This window comes from Monodon monoceros, unplaced genomic scaffold (assembly GCF_005190385.1).
Source record: "Monodon monoceros isolate NGI ecotype Baffin Bay Population unplaced genomic scaffold, NGI_Narwhal_1 Super_Scaffold_9, whole genome shotgun sequence".
Lineage (NCBI taxonomy): Eukaryota > Metazoa > Chordata > Mammalia > Artiodactyla > Monodontidae > Monodon > Monodon monoceros.
Window position 1 is genome coordinate 52542065 of NW_021703786.1, and position 19920 is coordinate 52561984.

The 19920-nt window shown below is 55.4% G+C and overlaps 1 protein-coding gene across 4 annotated transcripts; it reads right to left on the reverse strand.

Annotated features, from left to right (window-relative positions):
- ANKRD13B (ankyrin repeat domain 13B) lies at window positions 1-17395 on the reverse strand. 4 transcript variants are annotated; one of them, XM_029210912.1, is made up of 15 exons: window positions 16810-17395; window positions 6644-6779; window positions 6385-6509; window positions 6252-6297; window positions 5517-5660; window positions 5238-5427; window positions 5095-5161; window positions 3941-4022; window positions 3155-3219; window positions 2804-2934; window positions 2553-2710; window positions 2276-2428; window positions 1995-2158; window positions 1840-1916; window positions 1-1357 (listed from the first exon to the last, which is right to left on the reverse strand). In XM_029210912.1, the coding sequence occupies exons 1-15, from the start codon at window positions 16921-16923 to the stop codon at window positions 1120-1122; spliced, it is 1890 nt and encodes a 629-aa protein (XP_029066745.1). In that variant the 5' UTR covers window positions 16924-17395; the 3' UTR covers window positions 1-1119. The 4 variants fall into 4 exon arrangements, with proteins under 4 accessions (XP_029066745.1, XP_029066744.1, XP_029066747.1 ...); XM_029210911.1 differs by lacking the exon at window positions 1-1357 and having other exon boundaries at window positions 1524-1916; window positions 16810-16923; XM_029210914.1 differs by lacking the exons at window positions 1-1357; window positions 16810-17395 and adding an exon at window positions 14920-15092 and having other exon boundaries at window positions 1524-1916.
- Window positions 17396-19920: the final 2525 nt, after the last annotated feature.

Genomic DNA, 19920 nt, shown 5'->3' on the forward strand with positions numbered 1-19920 from the left:
TCGGGTTTGAAGCCTCTTTTATTTGTGCCTCAGAATCAGTCTGGTGCCCCTGGCATCAGGGAAGAGGGTGAGAGGAACAGCTTCCCTTTGTTGTTTTCTTCCATCGCTTTCGTGTCCCTTCCAAGCCTCACTGGCTGAGCCAGGAAGGCCAGTCCGAGAGAACCCAGACAAGGGTGTGCAGTGGGCCCCTGCCCCTGGCGGGGTCTGTGCTTCTCTGGGTGGTGGGGTGGGGCAGGGGAGAGCCGGGGGTTAGCACCATTGGATGAAGGGTTTCGGAGTCAGCCCCTGGGTGGAGGGAAAGTAGGATGCACAACCACAGAGGGCTAGCAGCAGCTGGTGGGAAGGGATGGATGGTGGTGCCAGGGCCCTGGGCGACCCCTGTGTCCAGTCTGGTGTTTGCCCCACGCCTACTATGCCTCCCCATTCGCCAAGACACCACGAGGGAGCCAGGCCTTGCCCAGACCCGGGGCCACCTTGGGCACCCTCCCTGATCACAAAAACGTGCCTTGGGGATGGGGACTCCAACCTCTGGTCACCCAAAGAGAAGCTGGGACCACCCTGAGACCCGGGAGGGGTGTGGGGGCTGGGGGAGCCGGGCACCCCGCTAAGTGCACTTGACGCTGAAATGCCGGGGTGGGGGAGGAGCTGGGCCCTTGACGTGCTGGTTTGTGTCTAGGACGAAGCAGCCACACAGCACGTGGGGAGCTCAGCTACCCCCCAGGGGTGAAGAGCGGAGATGCAAAGGCTTCACGGGCAGTGTCCTGGAGTGGGGTCAGTGAGCAGAAAGGAGGACCGGCCAGAAGGAGCAAGGGATGGAGACAGTGCTCCTCTAAGGACCGTCTCCCCCTCAAACGGCTTGGCTCCGCCCTTGGATCGGTCAGAGCCCAGGGGAGTGGGGTGGGGTCAGGATACAGCAAAGCAGGGGAGCCGTGCCAGCTGCCTCCAGGAAGGTACCCCACGGCCGGGCCGAACCCCTCCCCATCTGGTGCCGGGTGCGCCGCTACGCCCCCGAGGCGGCGGTTCGGGTCTCCGGACTCAGCTCGGAGAGCGCGCAGGAGGGGCGACTCTCGCTCCGGGGCGGATCCCGCGGGGCGTGGCCAAGGGGCCCGGCAGTGGGCGCTACTGCTCAGTCAAAGAGAGCCGCAGGATGCGTTCTAGCTCCTCCTCCTCCTGGCGCGCGCGCCGCCGCCGCTCCTCCTGCTCCTGCGCAGACAGCTCCATGGCCAGCCGCAGCTGCTCATCGTAGCTCCGGAACACGTGGCCGCCTTGGCCTGGGCGCGGGCTGGGCCGAGGGCTGGGGACCGACGCCAGGCCCGCGGGGGTTGTGGACTGGCGCTGCGGCGTGGGCGGAGCGCTCCTGGAGGCAGGTAAGATACGTCGAGGGCTCCGGGCGCCCGTATGTGGGGCGGGAGACGGTGTGGAGGCCCCGGGACAGCGCAGGCCTCAACACTCTCCAGTGGAAGCGATGAGTCCCGCGTCACCTCCCTGGCTCCCTCCCACCCGGTAGGAGCTGATGCCAGCTCCTACAAAGCCCATCCTCCCAGTCTTCTAGAACCCCAGCCCCGACATTCTGTCTGGCGAGGGTCTGTGAACGCTCTAAGGCCGCGTTTGGAGTACTGCTCACCCACCCCTGAGTCAGGAACGGGTGGTGGTGGTAGACGCCATCTTGAAACCAGTAGGGTCCCTGATGGCGGTACCACGGTTCCTCTGGGCCAAGAGGGGTGCTCATGCGGCCGTGTCCATACGCACCGTGACAGGGCCCTGGTGTTCTCTGTGCACGTGTATGGGAGGTGGGGGAATAGGCGTCTCCAAACCCTCTCCGGACGGGCGGGCACTGACCTGTCCTGTCGGCGACCCTCGTAGGACATGGGGTGAGTGCCCGGTTTGCTGTTGGTTAGCGCCTCCCAGATGGTGACCTGGGCGGAGGCGGGGGTGAGCCAGTTAGCTGTGGCGGCACCGCAGTCCGGTGGCCCCGTGCGGCCGTGGGGACGCACCTGGTCATACTCACTGCCCGCCTCAAGCAGGCTCTGCTGGATGGCGAACTGCAGCAGGTCGTCATCGTCGTCGCGGGTGGCGGCCTCTCGCTGGCCGCCCAGCACACTGTAGCCGCGTGGGGCCTCGAACAACGCGGGGGAGATCTCGCAGCCGCGGCACGAGGCTGGGGGCGCCGGGCTGTGGGTCAGAGTGGACCAGACCTCCCCTCCCGGCCACTCCCGGGGAAGTGCTCGGTGGGGAGGGGAAGTGAGGGCGGGCTCAGGGCGGGACAGGGTCTCACTCGTGGAACTGGAGCTGCTGACACTGGAGGAGTCACTGCCTGGGGAAGGGGTCTCGCTGCTGGGGCTGCCTCGCACCAACGGCACCGGCTCATCGCAGCCATTGAGGTTCCCGAAGGTGATACGGGCGTTGAGGATGTGGAAAATCGGGATTTCTGAGGACGCAGAAACCATCAGGCCCCACCACCCACTCCCTCACACCTTGGGTACCCACTCTTTACCTCCTCTAAGCCCCATCCTCCCAGTAGCTGCTCAAGGGGAATGGGGGTGGAGCCTCACCAATCTTGACAGGGAATCCTGGAGGCAGGCGCAGGGTAATGAAATCCCGGAGCTTGGCAAAAAGTGCATTGCTGACGGCCATGAGGTCAATGATGGGGGCCACCTGCTCACACAGGGACAGGGGATGCTCCTCACACAGCCACAGCTTGGCCTTGAACCTGCACCCCAGATCCCAAGGGGTGAGGGACATTGTAGAAGCCATGGCCTCCCAGCCCTGCCCACCCCTCCCCAGCACCACCATGGGGCCTCACTTCTGTGTCTTGGTGGTCAGTTCCATGGGTCGGCCCATGTCACGGTTGCCAAGCTCAAAGTTGGGATTGAAGTACTCTTCTGCGGTGATGGCAGTGGGGTTGGCTTGGCTCAGAGTCTGAGTGATCAGGGTCTGTACCACACAGGGAGGGGCTTATGAGCCCTTCTCAGTCCCTGAGGCCAGGCCAGCCACTTGGTATTACAAGCCCCGGATCTGTCCCCCCGCCACTGTGGAGCTGACAGGGCCTTGGGCATTGTGGAAAGAAAGGAAGTCCCCACAGGGTGCCTCCCAGACTTCCTCCTGATCCCCATCCACACCCTTCCACAGAGGGGTACCCCTTGAACACACTCACCCCATTTTGGGGGCCCCCATGCTGCTCAGCAATTCCCAGGAAGGACTGCAGAGGTGTCTTACAGCCTGCAAGAAATATGGCATTTCAGAGGACACTACAGTCCTCAGAAGTGACAGCACCCAAGACCCAGGGAGGAGGCTGGTCCCCGAGGGGAGGGAGGATTGCTCGCCCACACCACACACCCAGGCACCTTCACCTGAAGGTGATTGAGGACTCCAAGGGGCAGGGGCAGGACCACCATAAGCACAGCTGGAATAAAAGTAGGCCTGGGGCTCAGGAGAAACTTCCAAAAGTATTTTGGGGTATGCATGTGTATGTGTTTTCCTTCAGGTGCATCCATGTTAACTTCATTTTGTTCTCTTGTGAGGTGGGAATTATGTCTATCCACTTTAGACAGACTAACTGGTGCCCAGAGAGTCAGTTGTAGTATCAGTGGGCACAGAGAATCAGTGGCAGGGCCCCTGTCCTTCTGCCTAGGGTATGTCCCACTAGACTAGAATGGCCAACAAGCAGTGTACATGACATTCCCCCCTGCCCCAAATCCAATGCAGATATTAGTAATCAATTGTAGCATTCCTTCCTGTTGAGCCCAAATGTTGCCTTAGAATCTTAACAGCACTCTAGGCAACCACTACCAATCACTAGGATTTGGCACTTGAATTGAAACCTATTTGCCTGAATAAGCTATCCTGGCTCTTGCTAGGATGTCAGAGGAAACACCGATGGAGGCGCTTGAGTGGGGCTGGTTCCTCCTCCCCACTCCCCCATCCACCTCTGCCTCATTACCTTTGACCTTGCCCTTGTGCTGTTCTGAAAGATGCTCTGTCCGTGTCCGGGTGATGAGCTCCACATTGGATGCCCCATATACCTGGGGACAGATGAGGAAAGGACTCACAGACAGCTTTGGTACCCCTGCCCTGCCCCTAAGGGCGTTAGGAACACTTCCTACAAAGAACGGTCAGGGGAGGGGGGTGCTGTCAGTTCCAATCTCCAGGCCTTTGGGCAAGTAATTATATGAAGTTATTCATTCAGTTCTCTTATTCATTCAACAAACATTTTGTGAGGAGCCTTTATAAGCCAGGCACTGAGGCAGCCATCAGGGATACAGTGGTGAACAAGCATGGCCAGACATGATCCTTGTCCTCTTGAGGCTCACAATCAAGAAGACAATGGACAGTAATAACACAGTGTAATACATGCTCTAATGGGGAGAGCACAGGACTGTGGGACCAAAAACCAGAGGCCATAGCCCAGCCTGTGAACCAGGGAAGGCTTCCAGGAGGAAACAACAATGACACAGAAACTTGCATTGGTTAGACCCTTCACCACATGGCCCCACATGGGTGATACGGGGGTCCCAGAGTGACTGCTGGGCGTCCCCCACAACAGTCTTCTTAGGGGTAAAGGCCTGGCTTTGGAGTCAGCCAGCTGGGTCTGAAGTTTAGCTCTGGGCAACCTTGTACTGGCCACTTAGTCACTCCAAGCCCCCGCTTCATCATAAAATGGGCCAGTACCCTACTTCACAGACTTGTGAGGATTAAATGGGAAATGGTGGAAAGGGCTCGATAAACCTCTGTAAAATGGGAATAATAATAGCATCTACCCGAAAGGGTTGTCGTGAGGATTAAATGAGTGTGTGTGTGAGAGACATACACACATATATACATAGGCGTGTGTGCATGTGTACACAGACACACACACATACATACAAGTACATACATTTAAAATGTCAGAACAGAGCCTTGAGCATGAACATAATATTTGGTGCCCAATAAATGCCGGCCGTTCTCAGTGGTTGCCTCTCAGTCTCATGACCTTTTGCCTCCACGCTGCATTGCCTCTGCACCTCCAAGGCCGAGAAAGCATGGTCAGGAAACCCCTGCCCAGCTCGCTGTAGGCAAGAGTGTGGTGGGGCTGGCACCCGGGACCTGTGACCTCACCTTGGCTTCATACCCATTCACCATCTCGGTCTTCTCGCTGCGCCAGCCCAGGATGCCGGTCTTGTTCCTAGGGAAGCAGCGTGGTCTCGGTGAGGGGGCATCCACTGGGCTGGCTCCAGGCTTCCGAGGCCATGCCCACTCACCTCTCAAAGGAGATGTTCTTGGTGTCGAGCTGCGTGGTGACGACGGGCGCGGTGAGCCGGCTCAGCACCTGCTCCTCGGTGGGCTGGGCAGCAGCCAGCAGTAGCTCACGGTCCTGCCCAGCCAGAGCCAGGGTCTCTGTGTACACCACCCGGCGGTCGTGGTCAATCTCCATGACCACGGCGCTCGTGTCTGCCAGCCGCAGAATAGCACAGGGGGTCAGGGGTCTCAGGGGGCTGTCCCCAGCCTCCCCACCCTGCCCCATCTCCCGCCTGCCTGACCTTGGCCCCTGAAGACAAAGCTGCGGTTCCCTCGCTGCCACGTCATGTGGTCAAAGCCCAGAAGTGTGGTGTCTACCCGAAGGTTCTGCCCACTCTTCCACACTTTGTAGGTGTCACTGGGGCAGATCTTGGACACCAGGGGCACTAGGTTGAAGAGAAGGTCAGAGGTGGCTTCAGTTTGTCTGGCCCACCACCCTCGGCCACCTCAGCACGGGGGTCAGGGTCAGGAGTGTGGCTGGAAAAGGGTAAGGGAACCGGTGGGAAAGCAGCCCCTGCCCCAGTTCCCCCCTACAAATGTAGACCACAGTCACTCAGAAATGAACAACCTGAGGCTGGGGACAGGCATGACTCAGCCACCACCAAGTCCCTAGTATCCACCATTTAATTCACTCACTCAACCTTTCATCTAGTCTTCCAACAAATATTTATTAAACACCTGCTGTGTGCCAGGCACTGGGGATACAACATTGAACAAGACAGGACCCCTGCCCTCTTGGAGCTCACCTTCTAGTAAGGGGTGACAGGTAACAAACAAATGAGCCAGTTATTACAAAGTGAAGGAAATAATGGAATCAATAGAGGCATTGTGGAAAGGCCTCAGGAAGAGGTAGCAATGAGCTGAGAGCTAAGAGGTGAGAAGGAGCCATGGGAGAGCGATGGGAAGAGTGCTCTAGGCAGGGAAGCAGCAAGTGCAGAAGCCCTGAGGTGGGAGAGGCCCCCGTCAGCCCCTCTTACCCCAGCTAGTGAACTCCCATTTCATCTCCACGTAGAAGTCCTGGGCCTGGAGGATGAAGAGGAGAGTGGCTAAGCCTACGGTAGAGATAGTGTTCAAAGACCGTGGTGGGGAGGCTGAGAAGCTGGACCTCACCTTGCGCAGCTTCTCCAGGAGCACAGGGATGCCTGCCAGCCGCTTCACCACCCGCTGGTAGTCCCGGTACCGCAGCACCAGCTGCACCAGCTCCAGGTCCCGGGTACTCACAGCTTCCTGAAGCACTGGGGGCGGGGTGTGGGCAAGAGGCGATGTCACAGGGCAGGACCCTGCCTAGGGCTCCCTTCAGCCAATCAGAGGTGAGGATATGATGCCGGGAGACCCAGGCTGTGGGGTAGGGGTGAGTAGGGGTGCCCACCTGTCCAGCCGCTGCGATTCTCCCTGCCCACATCTGCGCCGTGTGCCAGGAGCACGCGGGCACACTCGAGGTGCCCCAGGGTGGTGGCCAAGTGCAGGGGAGTCCGCCCACGGGGATCCAGCTGCTCGATGTCCACCTGGAAGAGGTGAAGAGGTTGCCCTGGTCACTTCTGAGGTAGCCCATCTAAGCCTAACAGCCGCTAGGCAGGCAGCAACCACCTAGCTGTCCTGTCTTGCCCATCTCAGAAGGCAATGGAAAAAACAGACACAATGAGCTGGGGTCAGGTGAAGGGAAAGGGGCTTGCAGGAGAGGGCAGGAAGTAACTCTGAGAAAGGGAAGGACTTCCTTTCCTGTCCACCTAGGTGCCCTGACTGGGTTCACTCTTCCAAGGCCCAGCGGGCTGCATGTGAAGAGTAAGCCTGGGGCCAAAGTGTGGTCTAGAAAGACCCTTGGCCAGGGAGGGCACCTGAGACAGGACCTATCCTAGGGGTCCAAGACCACACCTTCAGGAAGGGCCACCAATTTAGATCATTGACATTATCCCTGAGAGGTTTAGCAAACAGTTGCAGTAATACATTGATAAGAATGAAAGAATATGTTCATGGTACAACTTCAAACCCATGTCCTATGCCTATGGGACACTATGTATTAACATTTTTTATAAATACTATTATTGTTTTGTGAATAACACGATTATATTACATGAGATTTTTGTTGCATGATAAAAGCATATGTTTGTTAAACATAAATATTTAGATATATTTCAGGAAACTAGGACTTCTGCTTAAATACGTGAACTGACCACGTGTATGTAACTCCTTTTCTCCTCCCCAAAACTTGATTAAAATGCCAGGAAAAGGCTTCTACTCCAATATGATGAGATAACTGAATTACCCTCCCACCAAACAGAGAAGACTATTGCTTCAAAATATATGAAATAATTGTTTTCAGACATTAGGCAACAATTAGTCCAGGACTGTGATCCCTGAAGTAAGAGAAGCAAACAAGGTGGGCTCTATGATTGCCTAAGTTTCTACTTGGAGGAATATTCCAGACAGCAGTTCAGGCAGGGGAATCCCCAGCAGAGCATGATAGTCTTGCTGAGGAGTTAAGGAGAGAGATAGGAGTTCAGGGAGGCTGAGGTAGCTAGAAGTTGCAGGGCAGAGTTCCAGGAAGAAGTGAGCTATGTAAAAAAAAAAAAGAAAAAAGAAAGCTCCAGAAATCTGCCTATGGTCCCTTTGAGTCTTTGCTGAATACTAAACTTCACATGTGTGGAGTGAAACTCAACAAAACCAGGCAGAAAAGGAACAATAGGCTGATAAATTCTCAGAGCTCACCCATGGCAGGGAGACATTCAAGCTCCAACCTGCTAGAGTAGAGAGTCCTTGTTGATTACCCAGGGTATTCAAGAGACCCAAGAAGGGTTATACCTTAGGAGCAGGAATCCTATCCCAAGAGAAAAGGCTCACCCAGACCTAATCTAGTAAAGATTAAAACTAAGCTCCAAAGGATCAAACTGATTTGAAAGTAACTTAAGTTAGGCTGCCGGAACAAAGTCTAACACTCTCTAAAGGAAGACAACAATATCCTGATGCTTAACATCACAACATTTACAATGTCTAACATCCAGTTAAAAATGACTAGACAAGCACAGAAGTAGGAAAATATAAAACCCATAATCAGGAGAAAAATCATTTAATAGAAACAAAGATGAATGGCTCAATATGCTCAAAAGTTTAAAGAAAAACACAACATTCACAGGGAAAGAAATGGGAGATAAAAAGTACAATATCTGAAATGAAATTTTCACTGGATAGAATTAACAGTAGACTAGACACTACGGAATAAAAAGAAAATCAGTGAATTTAAAGATACAGCAACAGAACTGTACAAACTGAAGAACAGAGGAGAAACAAAGTATTGAAAAACATTCAAACAAACTCAGCAATCTGTGAGACACTATAAGGCATTCTAACATATGTATAATTGGAGTCCACAGGATAAGATAAGGAAGTGGAGGAATAAGACAAATTTAAAGAAATAGCCAAAAAATTTCCAAATTTGATTTTAAAAAAACTGTAGTAAGTTGAATGGTGGTGATCCCACAAAATATATGTCTGCATCCTAACTGCTAGAACCTGTGAATGTGGCCTTAATTGGAAAAAGGGTCTTTGCAGATATAATTAAGTTAAGGATCTTAAAATGAGATCAGCCTGAATTATCCAGGTGGGCCCTAAATCCAGTTTATAAAACACACACACAGAAGTTCCATGTGAAGATGCAGGCAGAGACTGAAGTTACGCAACCACAAGCCAAGGAATGCTTGGAGCCGCCAGAAGCTTGAAGAGACAAGGAAGGAGTCTCCTCTAGAGACTTTGGAAGGAGTGGAGCTGATACCTTGAATCTGGGCTTCTGAAATGATGAGAGAATACATTTTTGTTGTTTTAACCCACCCAGTCTGTGGTAATTTGTTGCAGAAACTAATACAATGATAAATCCACAGAACCAAGGAACTCAATGAATCCCAAGGAAGAAAAACACCAAAAACCTACGCCAAGGTCCATCATAATCAAGTGCTGAAAACTAATGATAAAAAGAAAATCTTAAAAGCATTTAAAAAAAATCTTTATTGGAGTATAGTTGATTTACAGTGTTGTGGAAAGCATTTTGAGAATTGAGACATGCTATGTATATAAGGACAAATATAGGAAATACTACATACTTTTCACCAGTAACCATGCAAGCTAGAAGACAACAGAATGAAATCTTTGAAGTGCTGGGGAAAAAATTGTCAACCTAGAATTCTATATCCTGTGAAAAATATACTTCAAAAATGAAATGGGGGAATAAAGACTCTTATGGAGAAACAAGAGCTAAGAGAATTTATCACCAGAAGACATGCAAGAAATGTTAAATGAAGTTATTCAAGTGGAAGGAAAATGATACCAGATGGAAACTTAGATCTATACAAAGTAATGAAGATTGCCTCAAAAGGTAAATGTGTGATGGACTTCCCTCGTGGTGCAGTGGTTAAGACTCTGCACTCCCAATGCGGGGGGCCCAGCTTCGATCCCTGGTCAGGGAGCTAGATCCCACATGCATGCTGCAACTAAGAGTTCGCATGCTGCAACTAAAGAGCCTGCCTGCTGCAACTAAGACCCGGCACAACCACATTAAAAAAATAAAGAAAAGTAAATGTGTGAGTAAGTATAAGAATGCCAATAAAATATTTAAAACCCACAAGAAAGTGGCTGGGGCATCACAGTTGACTTAAGGGAACAGCAGGTACTAGAACCCAAGCATTCACAGAGGGAAACCCCGTGATTAGCAAGCTAGATTCCCCCCTTAGCACCCTTGACAGGTGCAGAACATGCAGGCAGTAGGAACAGCAGGGGTGGGAGAAAGGCTCAGGACTGAATACAGGGGGGTCTGGTTAAAATTCAGAACCCCCTCCCCAATCTTGTAAAGCTGGGAGATGTCCCCCTTCCTCTCCACAGGATGCCAGGGGTGTATTCTTTATAGAAATTGAGCTTCAGATGTACTGAACTCGGACATTGGTCTGAGGATGAGGTCACGGGACTGAAAACTGGTGAACAGCGAAAACCCAGTCCCTTCCCTGCCTCAAGTCCTGAACCACGGGCAGCCAGACTGCACATAACACTGCCCCTATCCTACCCCTAGCAGGAGACTGGAGAATTCTTTCTTGCAGGAACCAGAGGCACCACAGACCTCTGGGTACAGAAATTTGGGGATCCTAACAATAAACAGGCCAATCATCTTAGAGCAGCACCCATTCGTTAATAAGCTCCACACCCCCCATCCTTAAATATGCCCCAAGAGCCGAGGGTGACTGGACACTTGAGGAAAGCTGCCAACCTGAAAGATACCAAAACATGCAAATAGATGCTAAAAACCCAGAGGAAACAACTGTCAATGCAGGAAACAGAAGAAAAAAAATTTGGCCGGGGGGGGGGGGGGGACAGTAATTTACACCCTGAGAAAAATATGGAAAGGAAATTGAATTCATGAAACAAAATGGGACGTTCTGACCTGTGACTTCTTTCCCTTGCTTTTTTTTTTTAAAATTAAGGGTACTTGAATTAATTAATTATTTATTTATTTTTGGCTGTGTTGGGTCTTCGTTTCTGTGCGAGGGCTTTCTCTAGTTGTGGCAAGTGGGGGCCACTCTTCATCGCGGTGCGCGGGCCTCTCACTGTCGCGGCCTCTCTTGTTGCGGAGCACAGGCTCCAGATGCACAGGCTCAGTAGTTGTGGCTCACGGGCCCAGTTGCTCCGCGGCATGTGGGATCTTCCCAGACCAGGGCTCGAACCCGTGTCCCCTGCATTAGCAGGCAGATTCTCAACCACTGCGCCACCAGGGAAGACCTCCCTTGCTTTCTTTATGCCAGCCATACCTGGACAGCTTTACCTGCCCCAGTTCTCCCATCACAGTAAACGGCACCTCAGTTCACTCCCTTTCCAGGTAAGAAACATTAGGACTGTTTTAATCTCTTCTTTTTCTCTCACCTTCCATATCTAATCCATCAGTAAAATTTGACCTTTCAGGCTCTAGCTTCAAAATAGATCCAAAGTCATCTTAGTTTTCACCACCTTCAGGCTACCCTCCTGGTCGTGGCCACCCCATCTATCACCTCATTCCGCCCACTCTTCTCTTGGTTCCTTAGGTCTGTTCTTCACAGGGCCCATCATAGGTGCTGTCATTCTGTGAAATATTCCTCAGGTCCTGACGCCCCTTAGCTCAAAATCTCTCCATGGCTTCCCATCCAGTTGAGAAAAGAATCCTGGACGTCTCTTTGAACTCACATGCTCTCCCATCTCTCCAAGGTCCACTCCTGCATATCAGCCTTCTCCGGAACCATCTTCTCCTGGGTACTAGGAGCCACAAAGCTGCTTCTCTCACTTCATTCAGGCCACCGCTCAAATGTCACCTCCTTAGAAAGGCTGGTCCTGACAACCCATCTCAAATGTCAGTTGCTATTTATCTATCTATTGTCCCTTATCCTGCTCTAGTTCTCTCCCAACATTAAAGTGCTTATTTATTTTTTCATTGTCTCCCTCTCCTAGACTGTAAGCCCCACAGAGGGACGGTCTGTCTTGTTCAGGGCTACATCCCCAGTCTCTGGACAGCATCTGGCACATAACTGGTGCTTATTAAACAAATGCATAGATGACTTTTTAAGGGACATGGGGAAGGAAGGCAAGGCAGTAAAGTGTAAAATTGATTAACCGGTAAATACTTGTAGAGGTATATTGCTTATAATTATGGAGGCAAATACCAGAACAGCCTAAAGAGTTCAAAGTGGTTGCCTCTGAGAGGAGTGGGAAAGTAGTGAGGACTGCTACCTTCTAGCAACAGTTACATATTTTAAACATGAGTGGGAACTCCTTCGTCAAAAATAAAACATTTAAAATAATTCAGATTTATATAATTTTTATAACCCTGTGTTGGCATTTCTTCATTTCTAAATATACTGGGAGCCTCAAAAAAACCCCAAAACTGTGCGTGGCCCCTGTGAGCGGCCCTCCTGCTGCTGCTCTACATGAGCTCCCCAGAGGGGAGGAGAGCCTCTTACTGGTTGAGCTGGGCCCCTCAGGGTCCGACCTGGGTGGGGTCCTGAGTCCTGGGGTGGGAGTGATGCAGGATCCATAGACCCTGAGCTGGCTGGGTCATGGGGGGTGTCAGGAAGAGGCCTTCCCATGGGGCTGCAGCCCAGCCACCCATGCCTCCCACCGGCCCCGCCCCAGATGCTGCTGCCGCTAACAAGGCCCCAGGGAGCCAGCAGGGCCCGGTCCCAGGGCTCCAGATGCCGCCTGCCTCCTTCCCCCTCAGGTGCCCCAGCTCCAGGCTCCACAGGGAGGCTGGCACTGCCTGCCAGGCAGGGGTGCCCTCCCTAACCCCACTCCACAGGAGCTCTCCCGACTCCCCAGGGTCCCCAAGACACCGCTGTCTTCCAGGGCCAACATCAGCCCTGCATACTGTCAGCCGAGCCCCAAAGGAGTTCCCCCTCACCCGTCCAAAGCTGGGCCTGCAGTGGCAGAGGCACCTTGCTGGGGGCCCAAGTGGGAGAATTCATTAATTTCCTCGGCAAAGGCCTGCTGCTATTTAATTGCTGGAATGAAAAGGTTTCCCAGGAAACCCAATAGCCAGCCCTCCCCACCAAGAGAGCGGAAACTCTGCACCCCAGCTGGCCTCAGCTGGAGCCAAAAGCAGGGGTCTTTCGAGCTTAGGAGCTGGGGCTCCCTGAGCAGAGTCTCCCTGCTTCCACTCAGGCACCTGCCTGCACACACACACGCGCACACACACACACTCGTACAGGTACCATAAGGACACACACTCCTGCCTCCACACTCACTGTACATGTGCACCCCTAAGTGTACAAGCACATGTGTGCCCAGCTGGCCTCTACTCATGTAACACACGTATTTGCCAGCACATTTGCACATGCACACTCCTTGAACCCACATGGGCTAGCAGGGTATTTTTCAAAGTTGTTTAGCATCAGTAGAGTCCTTTTGTTAGGTGAAATCGTATAAGAACATTTCCAAATGTATAGACTAAACACAGGTGCTGGAGAAGTAAGGTGAGGGGCCCAGAGCCTGGGGCCCCTTGCCTGCTCAGCCTGCGTCTCCGTTCCTTGCCCCGCTCCATCCCCCAGCCCCAGGGAAGACAGCCAGAGTCTGGTATGGCCACTGCTCCTCTGCTCTCCCACCAGGCAGGCCTGAGCTCACTCAACGGGGGGAGGGAGGCAAGATGCTTCCCCAAGTGGAGTTGGGCCAGTGGGGGTGGCACCTGCTGACTCCCCGTCCGCCCATGCCCTCCACCCGCCCCTCTGCCCACCCCCTCCACCTGCCCCTCTGCCCACGCCCTCCACCCACCCCCTCCATCCTGCCCCACACAGCCCCTCCCCCTCATCCCAGACACATTGATATTTGGTTTCTAGGGTTTGTGGCTCCCTCTCCTGAGCTTCCCAACTCATCAGCTGTGGTGACAGCCCATACCCAGGACTGCCTACTTTGCGAGGAGAAGGGATCACAGGTGCTCCTGGCACAACAGGTACTTAGGGTGAGGCAGCCTCTGTCTGAGTATCCGGGGGCCCCACGATCCCATCTCACCTGCCTCTAGGTCAGAAGGATGAACCAGGGAAAGCAGGAAGGAGGACCATGGTGGAGGCAGCCGCCGGAAGAAAGAAAATGTTTCTCTAGGACCACAGTCCAGCCCCCTCCAGAGTGCCTGTTGCCTGGGAAGAATCCTGCTCTCCTTGGCCCTCCCACAGGGAGCTATTCAGTCTAACCTCCACCTCCCACCCCCAGGGAACACCAGGGACGCGTGACTCCAAAACCAAGGCCATGCCCAGCTGTCTGGACCTCAGGCCTTGTGCCAGCCAAGGGGGAACTGGCACATCCACTACCCTACAACCCCCTGCCCCCTCCCAACCTGGCAGAGCAGGTGTGTGGCAGGAAGCAGGGCGCCCAGCAACCATTGTATTGCTGGGCATTGGCTAGGGGTGATCATGGACTCTTCCCTTCACCAAAAAACACCCGCTGAGCACCTCCCATCTCCCCGCCACTCCCTGCTTCCAGGCCCCATGAACCTGCTCAGAAGCCTGCCGTGCCATCCCCCTCCTCCTTGGCCAGCATTGCCAAGCCTGCCCACGGGAGGGCTTCTGCAGGGCTTTCTTGGAGTGAAGAAGAGGCAGCTATGACAAGTGAAGACCAGGGAAACCCAGCTGCTGTGTGTTTGAGGAAAACCCAGCTGTTTTCTGTGACAGTGGGTGCCAGAAGGACCAGAGATCAGGGACCCCCAGATGAGATGCCTGGTGTCTACCGGGTTTCATTATGATGTTAAGTGGCTGCCCCCAGGCCCATCACTGCAGGAAATGGCTGGGGTGGGCATCCTCAGTTCTCCCTGGGAGTCTGAGGCCCTGGGGACTGAGCAGTGCACATCTGGATGCAAGCATCACTCTGGGTCAGTCCTGGAGTCGAAATACAGCCAGGGGGCTCTCCCACCCAGACTGACTGGCATTCCCCTTCTTGGCACCCCTGACTCCTTTATGGTTGAAGAAAGGTTTAATCTCAACCAATGCCCTATATTCCCCCTGGCCTGGATCAGGGCAGGCAGTATCCGTTTCAGGAAGACAAAAACTCACCAGGGTGAGGGGATGAGTGGGTGGGGATGGGGTGAACCTGGTCCCTGGTTTCTGTGGCAGCCTGAGGGGAGCAAAGAGGAACACACTCAGTGGTCCAGACCACCCCTACCTGCAGCGGGTTCCAGTGCTCCCCATGCAGCCTCACCCCAGGAAGATGACTGCTGACCTGAGGACTGTCAATCAGAGAGGCCTGGGTGAAAAAGCCTTTTCTTCTAAGGCATTCTGCCTCTCTCCAATCTCTGCAAGAAAAGGACCACCCACCCCTTGGGCAAGGGAGTGTGACTGAGGTGATCCGGACATTCAGCCACTAGCCTTCTGCCTAACAATTCTTCGACCAACCATCAACCATCCCATTGGGAAGTTCCTCTCAGATCATACTTAAATCCCTCCAGCTGTAACCTCTATCAGAGGCTTGTCTTCTCTTGCCCTCAAGGGGAGGAAAGCAGAGAATGAGCCAGAAGAGGCTGGACTGTTTTAGCACCCTGCACATCACACTGTACTTCCCTGTTCACACTTGCTTCACCAGAACGGGGTTTCCTGGAGGGCATGGGCTGTGCCTGGTTTGTTCATCTTTGTCCCGCAGGATCCGCCACTCTGACCTCGCTTCCTTTAACAGTGGCTGCAAACCACTTCCTTTATGATGGATAAACAGAGATGTGGTCTGAGGAGCAACCTGGAGCATCCTTGTGAAAGCAGAGGTAGAATGGAAGTGGACACCCCGACCAGAGATGGAGGCTCAGGTCACCCCAACACTTCCTGGGACTGCTATGCAGAGCTGGGTGCTGCACTGGTCTGAGGGCTCAGTGGTGGAATTCAGAGACACACTCTGACCCTCACTTTGCTCACCATCTGGGGATGTCCTGCTCTCCACCTCACTCTTCCCTTGGGAAGCAGACAGCTCCTCAAACTGAACTTCCTGTGACTCAGGAAGTGGCCCTCAAAAGGCATATTCCCAAAGGGACAACGCCTTAGCAAACCACTCCCAGCCCAGGGCCCCAGGATCTCAGATCTAGGCCAAGTCTGCAGGCCTCAACTGGAGACAAACCAGGGCAGGCTGGGCCCAGCTCTCGCTCCTGCCTCCCCACCCTGGAGGGTTAGTCGTCCATGCCACGAGTGCCTACCTGTGCCTGAAGGCCAACGGCGGAGTTGGGAACTACTTGTGACCTGTGCCTGCCTGCCCTGGTCCTAAAGAACGGCCAGGAGACCCCATCCCTTACCTTATCTTCTTGGAGGCCACCGCCCAGCCAAAGCTGGCTGACCCACTCATTCTCACTGACTAGAGGAACCTGGTAGCCTGCTCTGTGTGCAAACCCTCGAATCCTGCCAGGGGCCAAAGGGCCCCTCGCTTCCTCAGCGCCTAGAAGCCAAGCCCCAGCACCAGAGGGCAGGAGAGCGCCTTTCAGCACCTGGACAAGGCCCTACAGGGCTAAACCCAAGAGGGTCTCTCTCTTTACTCCCCATTCCTGAGCCGGGTCTGAGGGATCCAGGGGCTCTGCCCAGTCTGAGCAAACAGATAAGCGCTCATCGTGAGGGTAGAGGGCACTGGGTGGGGCTGGAATGTCTGGGAGTGTCACAGCCTCTTGGATCCTTGACCCGTGACCCCCTCCCTACGCAGGCCTTGCCCACCTCCGCACACTCACGCGGGAGGTGTTGCTGCCGAGCTGAGCGGGGCGGACTCTCCTACCGCGTGGAACACAGATGGAGCCGGCAGCCCCTCCCCGCAGCCCTCACTGCCCCCGCGGAGGAGGGGCACGGCGTCCCCTACCCCAATCTGGGAGGGTCCGGAGCACGTGTGGGCCGCCAGTCCGGGCCGGAGGGAAGCGGGCGGGGGCCGCTCCCATCACCCTCTCCGGGTCAACAGCACAAAAGCGGCGGCTGCGAACAAAGAAGCGCTGCAAACTCGCCAGGGGGGCGGGACAGCCCGCGCCGCGCCCCCTCCCCAAGCCGGGCGGGCGTGCCCGGCCATGGGGTCCTCGCGGCGCCCCGACGGCGCTCTTACCTGGCCGGCGCGGACCTCTTTCTCCAGCTCGCGGTGGCGGTTGTGCCACACGAGGTAGTGCAGCGGGTACTTGCCCTCGGGCCCCTTCCTGGCGGAGGCGTTGGCGGGGATCATCGCCCGCTCCTCATGCCGGGGCCGCGGCGCCCGGCCCGGGAGGAGGGACCGCGCCAGAGCCAGGGCCCGGAGCCGCGGGGCGGGGGGCCAGCGCTGCTTGCTCGCAGGGCTGCGGCTCGGGCATGTGCTAGCGGCGCCGGCGGGCGGGGGTGGCGCGCCCGGAACGGTGCGGGCGGCGCGGGCCGCGGGCGTCCTCGCGAGGCGGCGGGCTGCGCGGAGAGGCCCCCACCCGCCCGGAGAGGGCGCGGGCACTCGGCGGCGCGGCGCGGACTCGCGCCTCGCCTCCCACACCCCCGCGTACAGAGACGCTGCTCGGCCGAGGGAGCAGGCGCCCGCAGCGGGCGCGGGGGCGCACGGGGCGAGGGCCCCAGGGACGCCGCCACCGCCGCCGCAGGGACGCGCGCCCGCAGCTGCATAGCCCGGCCCTCAGCCCGAGCGGTCGGCTAGGGATGCGGGGATGCGGGGGAGAGAGGAGGGGGACGTGGGTGCCCTGGGCAGTGCTTGTTATAACTCGGCCCCGCGGCATCATGGGGCTTGTAGTCCGCCTCGTGGAACTGGGGGTGGCGAGTGACCGGAGAGGGTCCCGCAGTGGCCCCCTGATTCACTGAGAGAGTGGGGAGGGAGTCAGGCCTGGCCGGAACGGAGGCAGTGTCCTGACGCCAGTTGGACTGGGGCGCACCGCCACCCGCTGGCATCTTGCCTTTTGCTGGGGAAGGAGGGGGTTACAGGCCTTGCTCAAGCCTTAGGGGTCGCGGGAAGGTGTGGCCTTCAGGATTGAGTTTGGGTCCTAGTGGAACGTGAGCAGGATCCAGATTCCAAGAAAAGAGTGACCGATGGAAGGAATCCTGAGAAAGGTGCGGGGCATTAGTAAGGGTCACTGGAGCAACCAGGAATCTGGCACCTGAAATATTGCGTAGGAGTCTTCCCTGCCTTCTTTCAAAATTCAACTCCATCTTCCACATTTGACGTTAGAAAGAGAATGTCTATTAAGGCTGGGAGAACAGACCCCTCCCCCCATACTCTGTCCTCTGCAAGGACCAGAGTGGGGCTGGGCAGAGACAGCAGCAGGTGGCAGCTCCCCACCTCCACCCCATGTGGTCCCCTCTGGAGAGGAAGTGACTGATTCCAGAGACTAACTCCTTCCTGAATAACCCCAGGGCAGAGAAGTCTTTCCAGAAGGGTGCCTGCAGATGCCGTGATAAAAGTGGAATTGCCCTCTGGGGCAGCCTATTGCAAGGGCTGGTAGGACCTGGAGTGGATAGGGATTGGGGTGTCTGAGAGAACCTGAGTTTGAATTCCTCCTTACTATCTGCCTGACCTTACGCAGATTGCTTAAATTTTCTGGTTTCTCGGACCACTCACCTCTAAAATGTGACACTAAATACTACCTCCTCGGGTGAGCTAAGGATAGTGACTGCCCTGGAAATGGCGCATCCCTCCCCCAACCAGGCGGACTGGGACAGGTGGCGGGACCAGGCACAGAGTCTTCTTGAGCCCACCTTATAACAAGACAGGAATTAGGGATTCCATACCAGCCCTACTTAGAACAATCCAGGAAGCATTTTTGTGGGAGGTGCTAGCAAAAGTTTGCAAACTCTCCGAGCCTCTCTCAGGTTTCTTTGTGTGGTCTTCCGTCCTTCCTCCTCCACACCCTACAGTGCCAGGCCCCGGCGGGAAAGGATGAGGGAGGAGTGGACAGCCTCGCCCCTTTCTCCAGGCTGGGAGGAGCCAGCTGGCGTCTCCCGCAGCCGGAGACCGCTGCCCACCTCCACCACGAGGGGTCAGCAGAGTGTCGTGGCTGCTGCCAGAGTTGGGGAGGAGGCGGGAGCGGAGAAGGGACGGCTAGGAGTGGCCGGGAGAATGCCTGTACATTTCCTCATTAAATTGTTTTTAGAGTCTTTTTGTGATCTCTCTTTAACTGTCCTGCTTCCTGAGGTGGCAAAGTCTCCAAAGGGAAATTCTGAAACCCTTTTATCCCTAGCCCCAGACCCAGAAGCTCGTCTGTGGCGGGGCTGGGGGCTTCGGGAACAAAGTTTGGGGAGTGGAGCCCTGCTTCGGCCACTCCCAGGTAGTCCCAGGGCCAACCAGGAGATGGGGCTAGCGGGGTGGGGGGAACGGGGTGACTTATCCTTCCTCCCCTGAAAAGGCTTGGAGCTTAAGGAGGCGGGGAGCTCAGCCTGGATTGGGCGGGCGGGGGGGGGGGGGGCGGGTGGCTATCCTCTGGGCAGCCGGAGTTTCTCTTTTTGCCAAGTGGCCCTGGACTCTAAACTCAGGTCGCTTTTCCTCCGGCCTGCGCGCTCCAGCTGCCACGTGCTCGAGACGCGCCCACACAGCAGAGAAACAAAGACAGCCAAGCAATGGGGTTGCCAGCAGCCGCCTCGACTTCTAATAAATGAAATTCCATAGCTGGGGGTCGATCGGGGGTGAACGGGCGGCCACAGCTCGTGGGCTGTGCGCCCAGGAAGAGCGGACAGGCCGTTCCTCCCATCGCCAGGGATGGGGCCACCAAGCCCATGGACAGACTCCTCGGTGGAGTGCAGCACAGGGCGGCAGGTGGTGTTCTCCCGCCCCCCCCCCCCCCCCCGCGAGGTATCTTAGCTCGCAGAAACCCTGCCAGAGGAGCTGCTGGCTATGGGGGGAGGGGTGCCTGCAAGAAGATTTTTTTTTTAAGGTGCGATTATAAATATACCTCGTGGATCGCAATCTCAAACAAACTTGTCAATCTGGGCTGCAGCGAAAGGCGATGGAGGCAGCTTTGCATATATTTCGGGTGGTGTGACTCATGAACATTACTTGTCTCCCCCAGGGAAGCAGCCTGCCACCCACAAGTCACTGCTGCTCTGGCACCGCTGGGATAAAATCAACCAACTCCTGCACCCCTGCCCAAGGACTCCCCTCCTGCTCCCTTGTTACACAGCAGGACTACATGCCGATGGGGAACCCTCCCCTAATCTGGGGAACCGTCCCTTAATCGTGTCACCACTGACCTGGCCCTTG

Bases quoted from the DNA above. Each gene is read 5' to 3' on its own strand.
- ANKRD13B (XM_029210911.1), bottom strand. From the start codon at position 16,923: ATGATCCCCGCCAACGCCTCCGCCAGGAAGGGGCCCGAGGGCAAGTAC. The intron at 5,162-5,237 runs GTGAGTGGGCAT...CTGCTTCCCTAG, and splicing joins AAGAACATCTCCTTTGAGAG to GAACAAGACCGGCATCCTGG. The intron at 1,917-1,994 runs GTGCGTCCCCAC...GCCTCCGCCCAG, and splicing joins CGGGCAGTGAGTATGACCAG to GTCACCATCTGGGAGGCGCT.